At 33.6% G+C, this 24,706-nt stretch overlaps 1 protein-coding gene across 1 annotated transcript in view; it reads left to right on the forward strand.

Moving 5' to 3' along the window:
- Nucleotides 1–24,706, forward strand: part of LOC306653220 (intermembrane lipid transfer protein VPS13B-like) — a gene marked incomplete at its 5' end in the record, with an annotated part of 899,457 nt that overhangs the window by 545,366 nt on the left and 329,385 nt on the right. The window contains 4 exon segments of the mRNA XM_079126163.1: nt 4,386–4,557; nt 5,099–5,213; nt 7,484–7,625; nt 9,981–10,389. Of these exon segments, the coding sequence (XP_078982289.1) occupies nt 4,386–4,557; nt 5,099–5,213; nt 7,484–7,625; nt 9,981–10,389 (838 nt within the window).

The following is a 24,706-nucleotide window of genomic DNA, read 5'->3' on the forward strand; positions in this document are numbered from 1 at the left end:
TTTTAAAAAATCTGAAATTTTAAGTGAATGCTAAAAATATTGATTCTATCTAAAGTAGAAGTTGATATGTATTAACCTACCAGGGTTTACAAACTTAAGTTCTTGGCAAAATTCAATTGGCATTGTTTATTGATCCAAGAATTAAAATTATTAGCAGCCTAGGTTTAAAAGAAAATCTAGCATGAGATGGTCATTTTTAAAAATATCTATAATTGCTTAAAGTGCATTCACTTTCATTCATCACAAACCGAAACTGAACTGAGAGGTTGCTTGACATCAACTGCTATAGCAAAACTGTTGTTAGATTTTCAATTATTTAATTATTTAACAAAAAAAGTATTCTACTTCAAATTATTATTTAAAAAATCCTTTAAATGGCATATTTAATTTGATCTTTTTACTCAACTGCTTTTTTAAGAATGTCTCATAATATTTTTAAATCTTTCCTGAAAATTGACATTTTGTTTAACATTCTTCTTTACATGTGTTTATCTCTAATATTTAATGAGGAATTTTATTTAAATATGGAAGTCATGGCATTTAGACTATTATCATTTGCATAACTGTGGAATAAAAAAGATATCAAAGTAGTTCAAAGAAATGAAGGATATTGTTTAGCCTTCACATACTGTTCAGCAAAATATTTTGTATAAATACCTTTTCTATTTCAAAATAATCATATCAGAAAATGCCTTTGTCTTTCATCTCTGTTGGCTACTTGCTTTTTGTAAAATTTAGGCAGTTTTATTTTATAAATATAGTGATCTGATGTTACCCTATATTTGTTTTGCTTCTTTATGCCAGTTGTGTATTTTGGGGTCCATTTCAAAATTGCAGTTTTGGTGTTTTAAGGTTTCAAGTTAAAATTTGCATTCATAAAAGCTCAAGAGGTGGGGATTAGTTCAGTGGCAGTGGCAGACCAATTGCCTAGCATGCTTGAGGCCATGGGTTTAATCACCAGAACCACAAAAAATTAAAAATAAAGAAAGTAATGTTTTATAAAAAACCCACAAATTTTTAAATATTTTTACTATTTAAAGTATTTTTTCTTATCTGAGTCAAAACTAAAATTTTTTAGTTTACTAAAAATAATTCTGGTTTTGAAAATACATTCTAATGACTATTTGTGTTAAATATGAGTATTTATTTACATAATCCCTAGATAATTTATCATTTAAACTATGAGCAATTCTTTTCATGCTGGCATGTTGATAATGAGTACTGTATTTTCCTGCATTTCAGTTTGGGTAGAGGTAGAGTGGGAAATATGAGTGAGAGACTAAAGTATGGAGCTTAAAAGCAGTTGATCATTTTTTTTCCCACCCTTGCATTGAAATAGTTAGAAAAAGGTAGTGGAAACCCCAGCAGGCCACTTGTTACTGTTGACTTAAGAACAAACAGTGGTGGAAGTGTTTAGCCCTTTGGGAGATTTTGTGATTGACCAAGAATGCTGGAGTTATTTTGATAAGAGAAAGTAGCAATGTGGCCAAAACGCATGATCATCCCTGAACTCTGAAGCAGGCCAACGATGAATGGCTGAAGTGTTTGTTCTTCCAGATGAATAAAGATAAATTCACCTAGGAAAATAAATTCGGGGATTTGGTCAATTTGCAACAAAATGGTTAAAAAAAAAATTGAACTGTTTACTTTAGAACTTGGCCTAAGGAAGTGTGGGAAAATAGTTCAACATCTCCATTTCTGGCCCCATTTTCACTATAGATTTGGAAACAGAGCAGAAAATAAATGCACAAACATGTTTAACAATGCCACACCAAATGCTGCAAATCCAAAATGAAAATTGAAACTGCATGAGGAAGTAGAGAAAAGATTTTTCTCAAGAGTACTTACTAAATTGCCACAGTTTTCTTAGCATTCTTACCAAGTGTACACAGTAGTGTTGAAAATTGAGGTCTTGTTGATTTGAGATGCTATTTTCTCGGCAGTTTTCTATTCTGGGAGTATGATGTTCTTCTCAATGTTGGGAGGATTTAATTTATGCAGGCTTCTGCTTTAAGAACCTATCCATAAAGCAAGTCATACTGATCACATTATGTTGTCTTTTATTTGACTTGACTTTGTTTAAAAAAACAAAACATTATTTTCTGGAATTTACCCTTTTCATTAGTTGTTGTTATGTTACACAACCAACTAAAAATCTGGGTTTTTTGTTTATTTTGTTTTTTTTTTTAATAGCTTCTCAAGTTTTAGAAATTTTAATTGTAGCAGATTTAGGACTACTTATTTTGAAGAAGTATTTGTATGAAACGCTCACAAACAGCAAGTTATATTCTTTGCTTGGTGGAATTGGGTCAAGGAGTGACAATGCTTCTTCAAGTCAGGTTTAACCATAATTTGGTGTCACAGTCAGTCCCTGGACTCTTAATGCTTTGTTGTGCTTGGTGCCTAAGTATCTGTACAGTAAACAACTTAGCTATCGTTCTGTGAAAGTCTTTCCCATTTGATTTTGCCTCATTCAGGTGATTTGGGGAAATTGAATTTTCTTCTGATTGAAAGACATTGTAAAGTGCTGAGGTCAGAGTAAAATCTTCATACAGGAACTAAACACTCTTTTCTGGATGGTGTGTCTGTGGTAATGAGCACAGGTTTTGGTTGATTTTTTATGGAATTTTATTTTACTTTCTACTTTTAGATGTCAAGCTAATGACTTGATGTAGAAATAAATGACTTCTGGTCTAACAAACTATTGATAAAGTAGTATAATTACTGTGTTAAATTGATTTCTCTAAAATTTTAAGGTGTCTTTTTGTTACGAGTGCTTAGCATAGGAAATAGGTATTTTGTTTGAGACATTCAGAGCAACAGTGAACTGTTAGAGATTAAGAATGTAAATGCCAAACAAAAATGTATCTGAAGTTAGAAAGATAACAAAATGAAGAGGCATATCAAATTATGTAAGAATGTGAGTATCCACTTTTTTTAGAATTGGTTTTGCTTAGTGGTGATAATTATAGCTACCAGATATGAAATATTTGTTATATATAAATATGTCATTCACATTCATGTTTGCATTTAATCTTAACTGTAGGAGATTTGTGTCATTGTAAAAACCATTTTACAAAGGAGGTGATGAACTCTGAGAAATTAAATTATTGGCCTAAAATTACAGACTGGTGTTTGAGGTCTTAAACCTAGTACATCATATTGCCTGCCAAACTAAATAAAGTAGGTATAACTAAAGTTTAAATACATGCCCACACATGTATTTTTTAAATATTTTTTAGTTGTAGATGCACACAATACCTTTATTTATTTATTTTTATGTGGTGCTAAGGCTTGAACCCAATGCCTCACACATGCTAGGCAAGCAATCTACCATTGAACTACAATCCCAGCTCCCCACACACATGTATTTTAAACAGATAAACAGGTTATATGTGATCAGTTCTTGGGAGTTTAAGCTTCCAAGTTTTATTTGAGGTTTAAAGTGGACAACAAAGTTTAGGATTTCAAAAATTGAAATACTGGGTAACTAATCCTAAAAGAACTGAACATATCAATTAGTGATCACTGCCTCTAGCACCATTTTTTCCTTTATTTGAGACTGAAGTTATTCAACTCCAGTTTAACCTGAGGTAAAAGAGGGTTTTTTTCCCCCCTCTGAGCTACTAAAAGCTGCTGAAAAGACCAAAAATAAATCAATTTGTCTTCAGTGGCAAGTTTGTTAGCACCTAATTTAGAACTTGATACATATTCAATATTCAGAATATATGTATTGAATTGAATAAGTTCATGCTTTGTTCCTCTACATTTTAATCATTTAAAACATTTTTAAAAGTCCATTGTCCAGTCTACTAATTTTAATATCTCATATTAAAATATATAACATATGATGAATATTTTGTTGTTTCATAAACTGTGCTAATAACTTTGTTATGATTGTTCTAGATTCATTCATAAATATTCTGCATCAGAGATAGACAGTTTTTTCACTATAAAGGGTGAAATAATAAGCACTTTAGGCTTTATGGACCATGCTATCTTTGTAGTAACTTCTCAGCCCTGTTGAAAAGCAACTAAAATAAATGAATAGATATGGCTGTGATCTAACAAAACTTTGTTCTCTAAAACAGCTAGATTTGGCCCTTGGTATAGCTTGGAGACCTTCACTCTCTAAGAAAATAATTGTTGATATGATCCTGACTTCTTCTGAATCTTATATATTTTTAGAGAGAATTGGAATAACATGCCTATATATTGCTATAGAAACAAGTACTTTAAATGCTTAACGTTATGTAATAGCCTTACTATTTATGTTTACCATTAGCACATGTGATATAGAAGTGTTGCAAATAATAATTTAAAATTATAAATTTTATTTTTAGTTATTTTTGTTTAAGTTGCAATTTGTTTTTTCCCCATCCCAGGGAGATTCTATACAAGCAGGTGATGATTCTCCATTCTCAGATTCTGTTACCTTGGAACAAACTACTAGTAACATTGGTGGATCCAGTGGACGGGTTAGTCTCTGGATGCAGTGGGTTCTCCCCAAAATTACAATAAAGCTCTTTGCTCCAGATCCTGAAAACAAAGGCACAGGTATAGGATTACTTTTCTTCTCTACTAAAAACATCAATTATTAAGAACTGTTTTAAAAAGAAATATTAGAATTAATTTTAATATTATCATTTATAATTAAGTGAACATTTTTTTCTATTTCAAGTGATATCTGTTATTAATGTTTATAGTCATATCAATATTTAAGGTTTATGTGCATATATTCTCTTTGTGTAATACCTTAATTTTGCTTGTTAGTACTAAAATTCATCCTAATATCCATGAGGGAATTTCACCATTGGTCATGTGAATGCATTATATCATTGTTACTATATACAAAGATCTTTAACTGGTCTCAGATTTAGCACTTCAAACATTAAATGAAATTTCTCCCGTCTTGAGATAGATGACTTATCTTAATTGGAAGTTCTATTTAATATTAATTTTGCTTATGATTGTTGGAACTTGTCTAGTCTTATTGTCTCTGTAGATGTCCACTTTGTATATGCCAATGTGAAATGTCAAATATAAAGTGTTAATATTGACCATGACTTATTGATATCTATGTTTGCTTCTTTTACAGAGGTTTGCATGGTCAGTGAACTAGAAGATCTCAGTGCTTCCATAGATGTGCAGGATGTATATACCAAAGTGAAATGTAAAATAGAGAGTTTCAATATTGATCACTATAGAAGCAGGTAAATGATAAATAATTAATATAGGAAAAACTATACTTTCTTTGAACAAAGTCACTGTAAGAATTTTTCTAACTTAGTTTGACTTATTATTTTTTGAAATAACTACACATATTCCCAGGGAGGATTTTTAATAAATAAATTGATTTTACTTAGTATTCATTAATTTACGTGGTTTAATAAGATTTTGTTTTGTAATATTGCATATCTGTTCATAAATATTCTCATAGCCATATTATATGGAATAACCTGGTTTTACTAATAATCTCACACAATTTACTAAGCGTGTTATATACTTGCTGAGATACTTGGAACACTTTGATGGCTTTGGTTTTTGCTGTATACTTTTATTCACTCTCTATATAATCTGTACTGAAATGGGGCAATTACTCATGTATGTTAGCACTTTGAAGACTTCTTATATTATGAATCATTCATATACATGTGGTAAATGTTTCTAAAATCATACTGTTCCTTCCCTAATAAATTTTCATCAAAAGTAAGATTATATGCAAATATTATTTGTTTGGAATAGTAAATGATAGTAAAAAAGTTAATTTTTGCTTAGTAGTCACAAAGCCATAAAGCAGTTTCCTCATTAATATTTCCCAAATAAAAATGCAAATCATTTTGTTGTTTTGACTTTACAACTCAACTCTAATTTTTATTTTTTTATTGAAACAGAACTCACATCATTTAAAACCCATGCATGCTTTTTAAAAATATTTTAACTAACATTGTATTTTTTGTTTAGTAGCATTTTCTTTTAGAAAAATGGCATTAAAGTCCATTTATTTCAGAATTCATGATATAGATTCGTTCAACAATTTTTTTATTGTGTGTCTGCAGCAACATGCTTTTCTCTGTGTATTGATCCATAGCATGTCCTGAAAAGTCTATTTTTTATTTTGTTTAAAGTTTCTAATTCTTCATTGAAAACATTTGAATTCTTACCTGTTACTACATATATCATTTTGCTTATGTCAGTAATTATCAAAACTGTCACAACTGCAAAATCATGTCATAATTGTGAAATACAACATATTTCACTGGTTATATATTAGAACCTGTTATATTCTGTCAGTCGTATAATAATTTTTTTGTCTCATTAACATTAAATCATTAATTGACTCTTGATGTTTAACTATTTCCTTTTCAGTGACACATGTCTATATTAAAATATTTGCAAATTATATTATAGTATAATTTTCAAGCAATATAATTTCTTGCTGAATGAATATTATAGTTTATCCTTGACTTTACAGTTAAATTTATATAAATTTTATATATTTAGGTAATTTATTCTTTAAGTTCAAATGTTTATTGAGTGTATGATATGTGCTAAGCTGTATGCTAAGCACTGAGGATATAATATTTGACAAAAACAGACATAGATTCCACCCTTATGGACTTTATATACTCTAGTGGATGTGATAGAAATTCATAACCAACCAGATAAATGAACAATTTACTGTTAAAGTATAAATACAGAACTATCAGGGTGTGGTGCTAATTTGTAAAAGATTCTATTGATTGCATTGTTATATTCATAGAGCCAACTCAGTGTAGTGTTGTTTACTTTTGAACTTTTGAAATAGTTGTATGTGCTCAATTTTTTAACTCAGAAAAATTGAAGAGAACAGATAAGGTGAACTTATGTTTTCCAGGCCAGGGGAAGGTTGGCAGTCAGGACATTTTGAAGGAATATTTCTACAATGCAAAGAAAAATCTGTGGTGAGACTCATTTAGTAATTATAATTTCAAAAATATATTTTAAATTGTTTCTTTTTGTTTCATGCAATAGGACCAATAGTTACAAGAATTAAAGCTGAGTATATTCTTTTTGACCTGCTCCTCCAAAATTACCTCATAAATTTAAAACTATTCTTTTAATCTGCTCATGTTTTGTAACCATCTTCTTTTATAGCGATTAAGTAAATTTATCAAAAAGGCAAAGGTAGGATTGCTATTTAATGTACTATTACATTGACTTTTGGAAGCTTTTCCCTTCATAAGTAAGTTCATGCTGGATTGTCTTTTATCATAAACTAAAAGTAGTAATTGTGAACTGAAAGCAATTACTTTTTGTTTACTTCCATTTAACAATACTTTTGCAGAAGATGGTCCAGAGTCCCTACCTAACTGTGCCTCAAACCTAAACCTGTGCAAACTTGAGCAGAATTAAAATCTTTACAGATTTTTTTTTTTTTTTGCTTATAGCTTTTATTGCTTTTTGTCTTTCAACCTTCTTTGCTCCTGTCCATCACCTCAAGCCTTGGGGAAGAGTGTTGGTCTCTGGGGCAATGTGGAGGTGTCTTCCTTTCCTGTACTGACAAGCTGAACAGACGCACCTTGTTGGTTCGACCCATCAGCAAGCAGGACCCTTTCAGTAATTGCTCTGGCTTCTTTCCTTCTGTAAGAAATCATTTTAAAATTTTGATACAGAACTGCCCTTAACAGGAACCCAGAGAAGGAATTTATTCATAGTCAACTCTTGATTTTCATTTTTCTCTGTATTCATTCACTTTGTTAATGAACAATATTGTATTTTCAAATATAGATTGGTTTTTCTGAGTCAAATATAATACTTTTGTCATTCTGGATTTGTGAATACAAACTTTTTACTATTGATCATAAGAAAATCAAAGTAAGATGTTAAATATAATGCTTTTTTAATTGTACACGTATCGAATGATCAAGAGTTGACCAGTACTGCTTGTGTCATTCCTTTTGTGACTTTGCTGAGATTACCTTTTGTTTTTTGTTTTTTGTTTTTTGTTTTTTTTGTTATGCCATTGTTTTCTCCTCACAACTAATTCAAATTATCTAATTTTGTGCCCTCTTGAATCTGGACAAATCTGTGTTGTAAGTGATTGGATAGAAGATGAACTGTAGACTGTTTACCAATAACTTTAGAAGTTTAAAACCTGCATTTTCTACTAGCATAACACCATGTACATTTGTTCTTAAACTAAGTCTTTTAAGTCGTATTCTTAAAATGAATAAAATGCCTGAAATTTTTAAATCTTACGAGCAGATTTTTACAATGGTGATGTCTATTCTTTAAATCACTACAAACATTACTAGTTATTTTCTCAGCACATGTGAACTATGTATTTCCTTTTTTCCTAGCTCATTTGAGATTTAAGACATATTTAAGACATATAATTTTGTTTCTTCATTTAGTGCTTAACAGTTTATTTCCATAGTAGTAAATGTTATTTTCTGATTGATTTTTGAATTTTCTAGCAATCCCTATAATACTAGAAAAAGATACCTCTGAAATCTGGCTTTCATGCCAGTGGAAGTTCTGTTTAGATTTATTTTTCTCTTTTAATGTTCATTAGTGTCAGTGAGAAAAATTCTTACTAATTTTAAATATATTCAGAAAAAATTGAAGATTCCTTTTAAACTTTATCATTCTCTAAATTTCTAATGATTAAGTCCATTTTATTAGCATTTCTTTAATTATCAGTTTTCTAACCTTCTGTTAGAAAAAATAAATAGTATTAAATATTATTATTATATGAAAAGTAATACTTATAGTGCTCCAATTCCAGCTATGTATTTTTCCTATTATATTAAGGGAGTTAGGCATGCATCAGTTTAACAAAGGAAAAACCTTTTCCTCATCTACCTTACATTTTTTAAGAGTGCTTTTATTCAATAGGTTTAAAATATTTTTCCAAATAAAAATATTTGTACATTGAAATACCCTTTACTATACCTGAGATTCAAATATTGCTATGATTAAACATTTTTTATGAGTTGAACTATTTAAATTAGTGGTAACTACTACTCTACTCCCTAAAGTGCTGTTTAGACACCTAGAACAGATGCTGTTGCTGTGGCCGTTGAGGCCACACCTCATCTCTCATCATCTGTTTTTGATTAGTAGCCAGCAACATGGTGACTGACCAAACTACTAGTAATCTTTCTTGCTTTACTGTGCTCCTTTTAAAATTTTGAGTGTAGAGAGCAAAAGAATGGGAAATAATAGAATAGAAACAGTGAGAATGTAGGAAACAAGGAAAAATGTTCTGAGGGATGGTCCACTTCAGAAAAGTGTTTATATTTCACAACCCTTAAATGATTAATTTCCCAGTTTGTTTTAAAGACCAAATGATTAACTTGTATAAACAAGATAACATGTACAAAAATCAGTGTTGTCTTACTTTCCTTCATTGTAAAGTTCAGATGAAAAGCAAAATTAGTAGGGGTAGTATAACCGCATACTTTTTTCCTCTCATGATATTATTTGGTTTGTAGGTATCAACATGAGAGGAACAGAGTAGAAAAAAAGGAGGTTTAGGAGTGATAGAATGACGTGGACACAGAAACATCTTGACTTTGTTGCTTCTCATTTTTTCCCTATTTTTCAGAATGTACTACCTTCCTTTTCTTTTTCCCTATTTTAGTTCTTACCTTAATATCACTCCTGGGACCCTAACAACTAAAACTCTTTTTCAAGTGTTTGGGAGGTGTGTGGAATATACCAATTCTCTAGATTTATGTTGCATAATTTGCAAAATAGGAGTCTGTGTATCATTAATTGGTTCAGGAAACAAAACATTAAAGAATTCCTGATTTCAGGTCAGTCATTCTAATAATCATGGAAGCTTTTATCCCATCTGCAAAATTGATCAGTCACATGTTTATGAAGAAGTGTAGGTATGTAAGATAAAAAGGTCAAAATACTAAGATCATTTTCTTCTATCATTTTCCTTTTTTTAAAAAAATATGTATTGTGGTTTCCTTTTTCTGAAACAGACAACTACAAAACTTCTGGATGGCTCACATCAGCAGCATGGATTTCTCTCTCTGACATACACAAAAGCTGTAACAAAAAATGTTCGCCACAAGTTAACATCAAGAAATGAACGAAGAAATTTTCATAAGTTATCTGAAGGTTTAATGGATGGTTCCCCTCATTTTCTTCATGAAATTCTTCTTTCAGCCCAAGCCTTTGATGTTGTGCTTTGTTTTCCTTTACTTAATGCCATTGCAAGTATATTTCAAGCAAAACCACCAAGGACCCAAAAAGAGAAAAGAAAATCTCCTGGTCAGCCCATGAGGACCCATACACTGACTTCACGCAGTTTACCTTTGATTTATATCAACACAAGTGTAATCAGAATTTTTGTTCCAAAAACAGAAGAAATGCAGTCAACTGTTGAAGGTATTGTCTTCTGATTTTTTTGGTTTGAATTTACATAATTTTATTCTAGAGACCTTAGTTTTCTGTGTTTTGTTTCAACATGGGCAGCTGCTTCTACTTTGAGTTTGGTGTCTTTTAGAAAGAGTAAATATATCATACTCATTGTACAGCTGTATCTTTTGAAGTTATATCAGAACACTGATTTAAGTATCTGCCTTCATTAGTTACTAGAGTCAGAAATATGAGACTTTTTTCCCAGAGATGCTGCCAATAAAGCTTATACTTTTTGCCATTTTTATGTGAGATTTAAATGTTGAGTTCTATACATCTAAGATAACTAAAATTTTGCTTCAAAACAATAATGTTCATAATGATGAAATATATAAAAATTCTATGATTTAAATATCTAGTTGATGACTGAGGATGGGAAAAATTTTAGTCAACGTATCAAGACCCCTTTCACTTTTCCAGGCTCCTCAGTGTCATGAAATTACTGCATTAAACTGAAATGAATTGATAATGCAACTGACTCCATCCACAAAAGTATTTTAAAACATTTTAGTTTCTCTTATGTATTTAAAAAAATAAGAACTTTAAAGATTTTGAGACTCATGATAGCACAGTGCTTAATGGTGTGAACTTTGAAGTTATTCAGAATTGAGTTCAAATCTCAACTTTGCTAGTTATGATTTTGACATCTTAAGCAAGTTAATCTATGATCCTCATTTGTATAATACTGATAGTAGTACCTAACTAGATAGTAGGTTTTATGAAAAAGCTTACTTTCAAATAATGAAAACATGAGCCTGTGTGTATAGTGCAGGTCCCATAGTATGTTCTCCCAATAAATGGAAGTGTTTTCATTAGAAGCTTGTGCTCTTTTTAAAAAACTAAAGTTGTAGTTTACCTCATTGGCCATACTTAGCTCTCAGATAAAAATCTTTTTTACTTTGGTGGTGGTATGTTGTCTCTGTTCTTTCTTGAACCTATAATAAAATAGACTGGATAATTTATAAATAATGGAAATTTATTTCTCACAGTTCTGGATGCTTGGAAGTTTGGATGTCCCAGATTTAAAAAAGCCATTTGATTCAGTGTCTGGTGAGGGCTACTTTATTTCTTCAGATGGTACCTCATTGCTGAGTCCTCACATGGCAGAAATTGAGAAGGGCAAAATGGGATAAATATACTGAAGCCCTTTTATATGAGGATGAAGCCCTCATCACCTAATTAGTTCCAAAGGCCTCACTACTACTACTACTACTACTGCTGCTGCTACTTCTTCTACTTCTAAAATAAGTTTATGATATTGGATCATATATAAAACAGAATAATTATAAGCAATAGAAATATAAGAATAAACAATTAAACATCTGAGAGTCAAAAGAAATTTACATATTTCAGAAAGTATTTAATTAAACTAAAAGAATATTTTATATACATGCTCTGCTTATCCAGATTTTTATGCCATTATTATAACCATAAGAAAATTCTAGAAACTTAAAATATAAGAGAATAAGTTAGATTAAATGCTGTTTCTTTTTTTTAAGATTATAGTTTTATTGTTGATAAAATGGGGATATAAGTATATAAAATTATATATTAATAAACTAGAAGGAATCACATTGTGCACTATTAGTACTTAATAGAAGGAAATAATATTATTCGTGTCTTTTGCATAGTTGAGACACAGTAAACCTCACTATGATGACATGAATACAGTTTAAAAATTAAATTCCATTCAGTGCAAAGTCATGTTGATTGGAGGTTCTGGAAGTAGTTGCATTACATTCACATGCATGTTATTGGGGATGCATTATCTTTCAGTTTTATTGTATTTTAAATATTGTGCTCTTCTATTAGATTTTACTATACAGTATTTTAAATAGTTTTACATTTTTCTTTCACATTAAAGATTTTCAGATGAAGGTACTTTAGATATAATTTTTTTTCTTTTTTTTATTATTGTAAATAAATGGGATACATGTTTCTCTCCTTGGATATGGAGTAAAGGCATACCATTTGTGTAATCATAAATTTACATAGGGTAATGTCGTTTGATTCATTCTGTTTTTTCCCTTCCCCCCCATCCCTCCCACCCCTCTTTTCCCTCTATACAGTCCTTCCTTCCTCCATTCTTGCCCCGCTCCCTAATGCTAACACTAACCCCTCCCACCCATCAATGTGTCATCATCCACTTATGAGAGAAGTCATTCTACCTTTGGTTTTTTGAGATTGGCTTATCTTATGTAGCATGATATTCTCCAATTTCATCCATTTGCCTGCAAATGCCATAATTTTATCATTCTTTATGGCTGAGTAATGTTCCATTGTATATATATGCCACAGTTTCTTTATCCATTCATCAATTGAAGGGCACCTAGGCTGGTTCCACAATCTGTCTATTGTGAACTGAGCAGCTGTGAACATTGATGTAGCTGTATCTCTGTAGTATGCTGATTTTAAGTTCTTTGGGTATAGGCCAAGGAGTGGGATACCTGGGTCAAATGGTCGTTCCATTCTAAGTTTTCTAAGGAATCTCCACACTGCTTTCCAGAGTGGCTGCACTAATTTGCAGCCCCACCAGCAATGTATGAGTGTTCCTTTTTCCCCACATCCTCTCCAACACCTATTGTTGCTTCTATTCTTGATAATTGCCATTCTAATTGGGGTGAGATGGAATCTTAATGTAGTTTTGATTTGCATTTCTCTTATTAATAAAGATGTTGAACATTTTTTCATGTTTGTTGATTGCAGATCTTCTTCTATGAAGTGTCTGTTCATATCCTTAGCCCATTTTTCAATTGGGTTATTTGTATTCTTGATGTAGAGCTTTTTGAGTTCTTTATATATTTTGGGAATTAGTGCTCTATCTGAAGTATGAGTGGCAAAGATTTTCTCCCACTCTGTAGGCTTACTCTTCGCATTGCTGATAGTTTCCTTTGCTGAGAGAAAACTATTTAGTTTGAATCTATCCCAGTTATTGATTCTTGCTTTTATTTCTTCTGCTATGGGAGTCCTGTTGAGGAAGTCTGGTCCTAAGCCGGCATGTTGAAGATCTGGACATACTTTTTCTTCTATAAGATGCAGGGTCTCTGATCTGATTCCGAGGTCCTTAATCCATTTTGAGTTGAGTTTGTGCACTGTGAGAGATAGGAGTTTAGTTTCATTCTGTTGCATATGGATTTCCAGTTTTCCCACCACCATTTGTTGAAGAGGCTGTGTTTTTTCCATTGCATATTTTTGGCACCTTTGTCTACTATGAGAAAATTGTATTTATTTGGGTTTGTGTCCGTGTCCTCTATTCTGTACCATTGATCTAGCTGTCTATTTTGGTACCAATACCATGCCATTTTTGCTACTATTGCTTTGTAGTATAGTTGAACACCTGGTATTGCAATACCCCCAACTTCATTTTTCTGTGAAGGATTGCTTTAGCTATTCTGGGTTTCTTATTCTTCAAGATGAATTTCATGATTGCTTGCTCTATTTCTGTAAGGTACGTCATTGGGATTTTAATTGGAATTGCATTCAATCTGTATAGCACTTTTGGTAGTATGGCTATTTTGACAATATTAATTTTGCCTATCCAAGAACATGGGAGATCTTCCCATCTTTTCAGGTTTTCATTAATTTCTTTCTTTAGTGTTCTCTAGTTCTCATTGTAGAGGTCTTTCACCTCTTTTGTTAGATTGATTCCCAAGTATTTTATTTTATTTTTTTGAAGCTATTGTGAATAGGGTAATTTTCCTAATTTTTCTTTCCAAAGATTCATCACTTATGTATAAAAATGCATTAGATTTATAAGCATTGGTCTTATATCCTGCTACTTTACTGAATTCACTTATGAGTTCTAAAGTTTTCTGGTGGAATTTCTGGATTCCTCTAAGTATATAATCATATCATCAGCAAATAAGGATAGTTTGAGTTCTTCTTTTCCTATTCGTATCCCTTTAATTTTTTTGGTCTGTCTAATTTCTCCAGCTAGAGTTTCAAGGACAATGTTGAATAGAAGTGGTGAAAATGTGCATACCTTCCTTGTCCCAGTTTTTAGGGGGAATGCTTTCAGTTTTAAATCATTTAGAATAATGTTAGCCATGGGCTTAGCATAGCCTTTACAATGTTAAGGAATGTTCCCACTATCCCTATTTTTTCTACTGTTTTGGGCATGAAGGGGTGCTATATTTTATAAAATGCTTTTTCTGCATTTATTGAAATAATCATGTGATTCTTGACTTTAAGTCTGTTGATATGGTGAATTATATTTATTGACTTCCGGATGTTGAACCAACCTTGCATCCCTGGGATGAAACCCACTTGATCATGGTGCACTATCTTTTTAATATGTTTTTGCGTGCGATTTGCTAAAATTTTGTTGAGAATTTTTGCGTCGATATTCATTAAGGATATTGGTCTGAAATTTTCTTTCCTCGATGTGTCTCTGTCTGGTTTAGGTATCAGTGTAATATTGGCTTCATAGAATGAGTTTGGGAGGGTTCCCTCCTCTTCTATTTCATGGAATACTTTGAGAAGTATTGGAATGAGCTCTTCTTTAAAGGTTTTGTAGAACTCGGCTAAGAACCCATCTGGTCCTGGACTTTTCTTTGTTGGTAGGCTTTGATGACCTCTTCTATTTCATTACTTGAAATTGATTTATTTAAATTGTGTATTTCCTCCTCGTTCACTTTAGGCAATTCATATGTCTGTAGAAAACTGTTGATGTCTTCAAAATTTTCTATTTTGTTGGAGTATAGATTTTCAAAATAGCTTCTAATTATGTTTTGTATTCCAATTGTATCTGTTGTGATATTTCCTTGTTCATTCCGAATTTTAGTGATTTGGGTTTTCTCTCGTCTTCTCTTTGTTAGCGTGGCTAAAGGTTTATCAATTTTGTTTATTTTTTTCGAAGAACCAACTATTTATTTTGTCAATTTTTTGTATTGTTTCTCTTGTTTCAATTTCATTGATTTCAGGTCTGAGTTTAACTATTTCCTGTCTCCTACTACTTTTGTTGCTGGTCTGTTCTTCTTTTTCTAGTGCTTTGAGCTGTAGTGTTAGGTCGTTTATTTGTTGAGTTTTACTTCTTTTATTAAATGCGCTCCATGAAATAAATTTTCCTCTAAGTACTGCATTCATAGTGTCCCAGAGAATCCCAGAGATTTTGATATGATGTTTGTTTGTTCTATTAACCTCTAACAATTTTTTTAATTTCCTTCCTAATATCTTCTGTTATCCATTCATCATGTAATAGCATATTGTTTAATCTCCAGGTCTTGGAGTAGTATCTGTTTTTTACTCTTTCATTTATTTCTAACTTCAATCCATTATGATCTGATAGAATACAAGGTAGTGTCTCTATCTTCTTGTATTTGCTAACATTAGCTTTGTGGCATAATATATGGTCTCTTTTAGAGAAGGATCCATGTGCTGCTGAGAAGAAAGTGTATTCGCTTTTGGTTGGATGGTATACTCTATAAATGTCTGTTAAGTGTAAATTATTGATTGTGTTATTGAGATCTATGGTTTCTTTGTTCAATTTTTGTTTGGAAGATCTGTCCAGTGCTGAGAGTGGCGTGTTAAAATCACCTAGTATTATTGTTATGGTCTGTTTGGTTTCTGAAATTGAGCAGGATTTGTTTGACATACATGGATGAGCCACTGTTTGGGGCATAGATATTTATGATTGTTATGTCTTGCTGATTTATGCTTCCCTTAAGCAGTATGAAATGTCCTTCTTTAACCCTTCTGACTAGTTTTGGCTTGAAGTCCACATTATCTGAAATGAGGATAGATACTCCAGCTTTTTTGCTGAGTCCATGTGCATGGTATGTTTTCCCCCATCCTTTCACCTTTAGTCTATGGGTATCCTTTTCTATGAGATGAATCTCTTGCAGGCAGCATATTGTTGGATCTTTCTTTTTAATCCAATCTGCCAGTCTATGTCTTTTGATTGATGAGTTTCAGGCCATTAATATTCAGGGTTATTATTGTGATATGATTTGTATTCCCGGTCATTTGGTCATTTTTTTTTTTTTACACGACTTGGTTTCTCCCTTATTTGACAATTCCTTTAGGATAGTTCCTCCCTTTGCTGATTTGCATCGTTGTTTTTCATCTCTTCCTCATGTAATGTTTTGCTGAGAATGTTCTGTAATGCCGGCTTTCTTTTTGTAAATTCTTTTAGTTTTTGATTATCATGGAAGGATTTTATTTCATCATCAAATCTGAAGTTAAGTTTTGCTGGCTATAAGATTCTTGGTTGGCATCCATTTTCTTTCAGAGCTTGAAAAATGTTGTTCCAGGCCCTTCTAGCTTTTAGGGTCTGGATTGAAAAATCTGTTGATATCCATATTGGTTTCCCTCTGAACGTAATTTGGTTCTTTACTCTCAAAGCCTTTAAAATTCTGTCTTTATTTTGTATGTTAGGTATTTTCATTATAATGTGCCTTGGTGTGGGTCTGTTGTAATTTTGTGTATTTGGAGTAGTGTAAGCTCCTTGTACTTGATTTTCCATTTCATTCTTCAGATTTGGGAAATTTTCTGGTATTATTTCATTGAATAGATTGTTCATTCCTTTGGTTTGTTTCTCTAAGCCTTCCTCCATCCCAATAATTCTTAAATTTGGCCTCTTCATGATATCCCACAATTCTTGTAGCTTCTGTTCATGATTTCTTACCATCTTGTCTGTTTGGTCAACTTTGTTTTCAAGATTAAATATTTTGTCTTCAGTGTCTGAGATTCTGTCTTCCAGGTGTTCTATCCTATTGGTTATGCTTTCTATGGAGTTCTTAATTTGGTTTATTGTTTCCTTCATTTCAAGGATTTCTGTTTGGTTTTTTTTTTCAATATATCTAACTCTTTATTGAAATGATCTTTTGTTGCTTGTATTTGCTCTTTTAACTGTTGATTGGTGCAATCATTCAATGCCTGCATTTGCTCTTTTGTCTCATCATTCAGTGCCTGCATTTGCTCTTTGATCTCATCGTTTGCTTCCCCGATCATTTTATTTATGTACATTCTGAACTCCCTTTCTGTCATTTCTTCTGCCATGCTGTCATTGGATTTTATTGATGTAACATCTAGATTTGTTTGAAGCATTTTCTTCCCTTGTTTTCTCATATTGTTCAGGTATCAGTGGATCACTGAGATATTGTAGATTTCCTCTATTATAGTGTCTCTGAAGATTTCTAGTATATCGCCTCTTAGCCTTCAGTAGCCTGAAGTCTTGGAGGAAGTTGATAATGCGGTGCTCCACAAGGAAGCTGCCTCTCTAGGGGTGGTGGCCTTCAGGTGTGGTATATTCCCTGCTAGTGGGCAGAGGTGCCTCCACTTGTTGACCAGTGGTCATCCAAAGGGGAACTAGGCTGCAGGCTGAGGCACTGCCTGGTTGGGCCTATGTCTCTGGTTTTACCGTCCTTGTGGGTAAACCTCACCCGGCAGGGAAGACTCACCTGGTGGGGAGGTTCTCGCTCGTCAGTTCCCCTCTTAGAGGTTCCCTGCAATCCCCAACTACCACCTGGGCTGGGCTGCCTTTCTCTGCAACGTTCCCAGGGGGGAGCCTCACCCTTTGCAGACGAGTCTCCTTAGGCTGCCCCTCCTCAGAGAATCTGCCCGCAGTCCTGGAACCTTTGCTCCGCCCCTAAGCGTGTCTCTGTGCGGCTCTTCCACCAAGAAGCCTCCTAGGTCCTGGGACCCTGCTCTGCACCTAATCGCCTGGCTATGTGGCCCCTCCTCTGAGTAGCCACCTGGAGCCCCATACAGACGCTCTGCACTTAGAAGCGACCCGCCGCATGCCTCCTCCTCTGGGCAGCCGCCCAAGCTCCAGTGCAGTCACTCTGAGTGCATGTGACCCGCCACATGCCTCTTCCTCCAGGCAGCTGCCCGGAGCTCTTGTGTGGTGGCTCCAAGTAGCAACCCGCCATGCCCCTCTTCCTCCTCCGGGCAGCCGCCTGGAGTTCCAGTGCGGTCACTCTGAGTCCAATCAACTCACTGCGTGCAGCTTCCACTGGGCAGCCACCCAGAGCCCTGGCAGGTTGCTCAAAGTCCAAGCGCTGTGCTGAGCGGCCTCCTCTCCAATGCTCCCAGTTGTCCGAGTTCACTGCTCCAGCGGGGGGAGGGGTGTCTCATTGGGCAACTCTACTTCACAAAGTTCCCTGCGTTCCAGGACTACTGCCCCATCCTGGATGCCTCCTCAATGGGAGAGTCTCACCCGGTGGCTTTGAGTTGGTCCCAGTTCTCTCAATATCTCCTCTTCTTGAATCCTGAGTCCTGGAGCGACATGAAATGCCGCCACCCTCTAGTCTGCCATCTTGAAAACCTCTGCTCTGTTTCTTAACACCATCTTCATTTAGACCATCTTTTCATCTTCAACATCTGAATTTTGAAGAGACACTTAAATTTCAAATCATAGTATGTACCCAGCTAATGTGAATTAGAGAGAAAAGTGAGAATGGATATTTGACAGATGGGCAGTAGTCTGTATCCCATAAAAATAATAGAAGTCATTTTCATTTTTCTCTCGTAGTTATTAGGTGGAGGAGGAAGACTATGAATGATCAGTGATTTGATAAACAACAGAAGACTTCTTTGTTTTTCTTCTCAAAATATAATTGTGTCTCTTATTCTGTCTACCATGGACAGATGATCTTAATTAGGGAAGATATCCTGACTATTATCAATAATTAAAATGTATTAAAATGATTTTTTATATTTAAAAATATTTGTAGAACTCTTTAGTCTTTACCTGAATTCTAATGCCAAATTCAATGTATTACACTTATAAATTCTTAATTTGTACTGGTTCCTCCTTCTTACATCTGTTGTTTTGCTAGGGATTGTCTTAAAATTGATTACTCTGAGATGTGAAATCATTCTTCTCTCAGTATGCCATATTGTAAAAGTGTTACACAGTTACTTCTTATGTTCAGCTAGTTTGTAAAAACACATGAATGACAAATTATGAAGACTCTCTATTGAGCAGTTTCAAGTGATTTTAGAGATAATCCACTAGCTAGGAAAGTAGAAGTTGCATGCTCATTGCAGAAGTGCAGACCCCTTTGTTTTTTCCTTGTTGTTACCTTATATTATATGAATATATAATGAAAATTTAGAGAATGTGTAACATACATTAAAGTTGGAGATTTAAAAAAAAGAAATATACATTTTTTACACAAGATAATTCTCTCAGGACCACAGTTAAAATAACGTTTCCTTGTAACCATAGAAGATACGTGGACATAAAAGTTTGCTGAGATTATCAAATCAATCTTTTTATTTTACAGCTGAAAATTTGAGGAAAATACCATGGAAAAAGAAGTAAATTTGACTTCATTGCAGAAAATTTGTCATTATTTTGTTAAAAGATTCTGGAGTCGTTCACTAATTGAAAAATAGAGCATCATGTTACAATATCCATAGCTATTTTTCATTAAACTAAAATTATAGAAGTTTTATATCTAGATAAAAATAAAATAACTCATCTATATTATAAAAATGCTAAATATAATTTTTGTAATGATTGAGGGTACTGTTATTATTTGGTACTGGGAATTGACTCGGGAGGACTTAACCACTAAGCCACACCCCCAGCCTCTTTATTTTTTACTTAGAGACATGGTCTTGCTAAGTTGCTTAAGACCTTGCTGACTTGCTGAGGCTGGCCTGGACCTTGTGATCCTGTGCTAAGCCTCCTGAATTGCTGGGAGTACAGGCATGTGCCACCACACCCAGTAGCAGGTATTATTTTTCATAAATGTCTTTCTGGTTGATATAGAACTTTCAGTTTTCTAATATGAGTTAGTTTTTACATTTTGTTTAAAATAAGATGTTATTAAGCTTTTAGATCTGAAAATTTCTCACAGTTTGTATTTTATGTTCTCCATTCCATGGTTGTATAAATTTCAGTTGAATGTAAATAATTGTTAAGCTCAAAATTTCATTGAAATGAGAAAAAAATATATTTGGGTGAGTGGATGTTATCAGAAAAACATGAACACAATCTATAAAAGAAGCTGAGAAAATAGTGAGAGGCATAGAGACAGTAAAGGAAGTAAGGCAACATACCTGATTGTGATAATTTTTATAAAAACATAAATGTTCATGATTTACAAGTAATCCTCAATTTTATGATCTGTTTGATTTCTGACTACTAATTTCCTAGTGACTCTAATTGCTTCCTTTTTCCCATAATGTGTCCTGCAATGTTTTAATTCAGGTTTTCTCTCCTTTTCATCCTCCTCACCCCCAGGGTAATTGCTCCTCTTTTTTTTTTAATTTTAATTTATTTTTATTATGAACAAATGGAATACATGTTGTTTCTGTTTGTACATGGAGTAATAGCATACCATTTCCATAATCATACATTTACATAGAGTAATGATGTTTGATTCATTCTGTTATGTTTTCCTTCCCCCCACCCCTCCCACACCTCTTTTCCCTCTATACAGTCCCTCCTTCCTCCATTCTTGCCCCCCTCCCAACCGCCATTATGTGTCATCATCCGCTTATCAGCGAGATCATTCCTCCTTTGGTTTTTTTGCGATTGGTTTACCTCAATTAGCAAGATACTCTCCAATTTCATCCATTTGCCTGCAAATGCCTTAATTTTATTATTCTTTATAGCTGAGTAATATTTATACACACACACACACACACACACACACACACACACACACACACCACAATTTCTTTATCCATTCATCAGTTGAAGGACATCTAGGTTGGATCCACAATCTGGCTATTGTGAATTGAGCAGCTATGAACATTGATGTGGCTGTATCTCTGTAGTATGCTGATTTTAAGTTCTTTGGGTATAGGCCAAGAAGTGGGATAGCTGGGTCAAATGGTCGTTCCATTCTAAGTTTTCTAAGGAATCTCCACACTGCTTTCCAGAGTGGCTGCACTAATTTGCAGCCCCACCAGCAATGTATGAGTGTTCCTTTTTCCCCACATCCTCTCCAACACCTATTGTTGCTTCTATTCTTGATAATTGCCATTCTAATTGGGGTGAGATGGAATCTTAATGTAGTTTTGATTTGCATTTCTCTTATTAATAAAGATGTTGAACATTTTTTCATGTTTGTTGATTGCAGATCTTCTTCTATGAAGTGTCTGTTCATATCCTTAGCCCATTTTTCAATTGGGTTATTTGTATTCTTGATGTAGAGCTTTTTGAGTTCTTTATATATTTTGGGAATTAGTGCTCTATCTGAAGTATGAGTGGCAAAGATTTTCTCCCACTCTGTAGGCTTACTCTTCGCATTGCTGATAGTTTCCTTTGCTGAGAGAAAACTGTTTAGTTTGCATCTATCCCAGTTATTGATTCTTGCTTTCATTTCCTGTGCTATGGGAGTCCTGTTAAGGAAGTCTGATCCTAAGCCAACATGTTGAAGATTTGGACCTACTTTTCCTTCTATAACATGCAGGGTCTCTGGTCTGATTTAAAGGTCCTTAATCCCATTTTGAGTTGAGTTTGTGCACTGTGAGAGATATGGGTTTAGTTTCATTCTGTTGCATATGGATTTCCAGTTTTCCCAACACCATTTGTTGAAGAGGCTTTCTTTTCTCCATTGCATATTTTTGGCACCTTTGTCTAGTATGAGAAAATTGTATTTATTTGGGTTTGTGTCCAAGTCCTCTATTTTGTACCACTGATCTACCTGTCTATTTTGGTTCCAGTACCATGCTGTATTTATTACTACTGCTTTGTAGTAGAGTTGAAGATCTGGTGTTGCAATACCCCCTGTTTTATTCTTCCTGCTAAGGACTGCTTTAGCTATTCTGGGTTTCTTATTATTCCAGATGAATTTCATGATAGCTTCCTCTATTTCTGTAAGGTACATCATTGGAATTTTAATTGGAATTGCATTGAATCTATATAGCACTTTTGGTAGTATGGCCATTTTGACAATATTAATTCTTCCTGTCCATGAACATTGGACATCTTTCCATCTTCTAAGGTTTTCTTTAATTTCTTTCTTTAGCGTTCTGTAGTTCTCATTGTAGAGGTCTTTCACCACTTTTGTTAGATTGATTCCCAAGTATTTTTTTTTTTTGATGCTATTGTGAATGTGGTAGTTTTCCTAATTTCTCTTTCTGAAGATTCATCACTTACGTATAGAAATGCATTGCATTTATGAGCATTGATCTTGTAACCTGCTACTTTACTGAATTCACTTATGAGTTCTAAGAGTTTTCTGGTGGAATTTCCAGGTTCCTCTAAATATATAATCATGTCATCAGCGAACAGGAATAGTTTGAGTTCCTCTTTTCCAATTCGTATCCCTTTAATTTCCTTGGTTTGTCTAATTGCTCTGGCTAGAGTCTCAATAACAATGTTGAATAGAAGTGGTGAAAGAGGGCATCCCTGCCTTGTTCCAGTTTTTAGGGGGAATGCTTTCAGTTTTTCACCATTTAGAATGATATTGGCCATGGGCTTAGCATAGATGGCCTTCATAATGTTAAGGAATGATCCCACTACCCCAATTATTTCTAGTGTTTTGAGCATGAAGGGATGCTGTATTTTATCGAATGCTTTTTCTGCATCTATTGAAATAATCATGTGATTCTTAAGTTTTAGTCTGTTGATATGGTGAATGACATTTATTGATTTTCGATGTTGAACCAACCCTGCATCCCTGGGATAAAACCCACTTGATCGTGGTGCAGTATCTTTTTAATATATTTTTGTATGCGATTTGCTAAAATTTTGTTGAGAATTTTTGCGTCGATATTCATTAAGGATATTGGTCTGAAATTTTCTTTCCTTGATGTATCTCTGTCTGGTTTAGGTATCAGGGTGATATTGGCTTCATAGAATGAGTTTGGGAGAGTTCCCTCCTCTTCTATTTTATGGAATACTTTGAGAAGTATTGGAATGAGCTCTTCTTTAAAGGTTTTGTAGAACTAGGCTAAGAACCCATCTGGTCCCGGACTTTTCTTTGTTGGTAGGCTTTTGATGACCTCTTCTATTTCATTGCTTGAAATTGATTTATTTAAGTTGTGTATGTCCTCCTCGTTCAGTTTAGGTAATTCATATGTGTCTAGAAACTTGTTGATGTCTTCGAGGTTTTCTGTTTGTTGGAGTATAGATTTTCAAAATAGCTTCTAATTATGTTTTGTATTTCACTCGTGTCTGTTGTGATATTTCCTTGTTCATTCCAAATTTTAGTAATTTGAGTTTTCTCCCTCTTTCTCTTTGTTAGCGTGGCTAAGGGTTTATCAATTTTGTTTATTTTTTCAAAGAACCTACTATTTATTTTTGTAATTTTTCCGCTTGTTTCTTATGTTTCAATTTCGTTGATTTCGGCTCTGATTTTAACTATTTCCTGTCTTCTACTACTTTTGGTGTTGGTCTGCTCTTCTTTTTCTAGGGCTTTGAGCTGTAATATTAAGTCGTTTATTTGTTGATTTCTACTTCTTTTGTTGAATGCACCCCATGAAATAAATCTTCCTCTAAGTACTACCTTCATAGTGTCCCAGAGATTTTGATATGATGTGTCTTTGTTCTCATTTACTTCTAAGAATTTTTTAATTTCACTCCTGATGTCTTCTGTTATCCATTCATCGTATAATAGTGTATTATTTAATCTCCAAGTATTGGAGAAGTTTCTGTTTTTTATTCTGTCATTTATTTCTAATTTCAATCCATTATGATCTGATAGAGTGCAAGGTAGTGTCTCTATCTTCTTGTATTTGCTAACAGTAGCTCTGTGGCATAAGACATGGTCTATTTTAGAGAAGGATCCATGTGCTGCTGAGAAGAAAGTGTATTCGTTCTTTGTTGGATGGTATATTCTATATAAGTCAGTTAAGTCTAAATTGTTGATTGTGTTATTGAGATCTGTGGTTTCTTTATTCAATTTTTGTTTAGACAATCTATCCAGCGGTGAGAGAGGTGTGTTATAATCACCTAGTATTACTGTGTTGTGGTCTATTTGATTTCTGGAATTGAGAAGGATTTGTTTGACATACATGGATGAGCCAATGTTCAGGGCATAGATATTTATTATTGTTATGTCTTGCTGATTTATGCTTCCCTTAAGCAGTATGTGATGTCCTTCTTTATCCCTCTGACTAGTTTTGGCTTGAAGTCTACATTATCTGAAATGAGGATGGATACTCCAGCTTTTTTGCTGTGTCCGTGTGCATGGTATGTTTTTTCCCATCCTTTCACCTTTAGTCTATGGGTATCTCTTTCTATGAGATGGGTCTCTTGCAGGCAGCATATTGTTGGATTTTTCTTTTTAATCCAATCTGCCAGTCTATGTCTTTTGATTTTTGAGCTCAGGCCATTAACATTCACAGTTATTATTGTGATATGATTTGTATTCCTAGTCAT

This window comes from Sciurus vulgaris (assembly GCF_902686455.1).
Source record: "Sciurus vulgaris genome assembly, chromosome: 1".
NCBI lineage: Eukaryota > Metazoa > Chordata > Mammalia > Rodentia > Sciuridae > Sciurus > Sciurus vulgaris.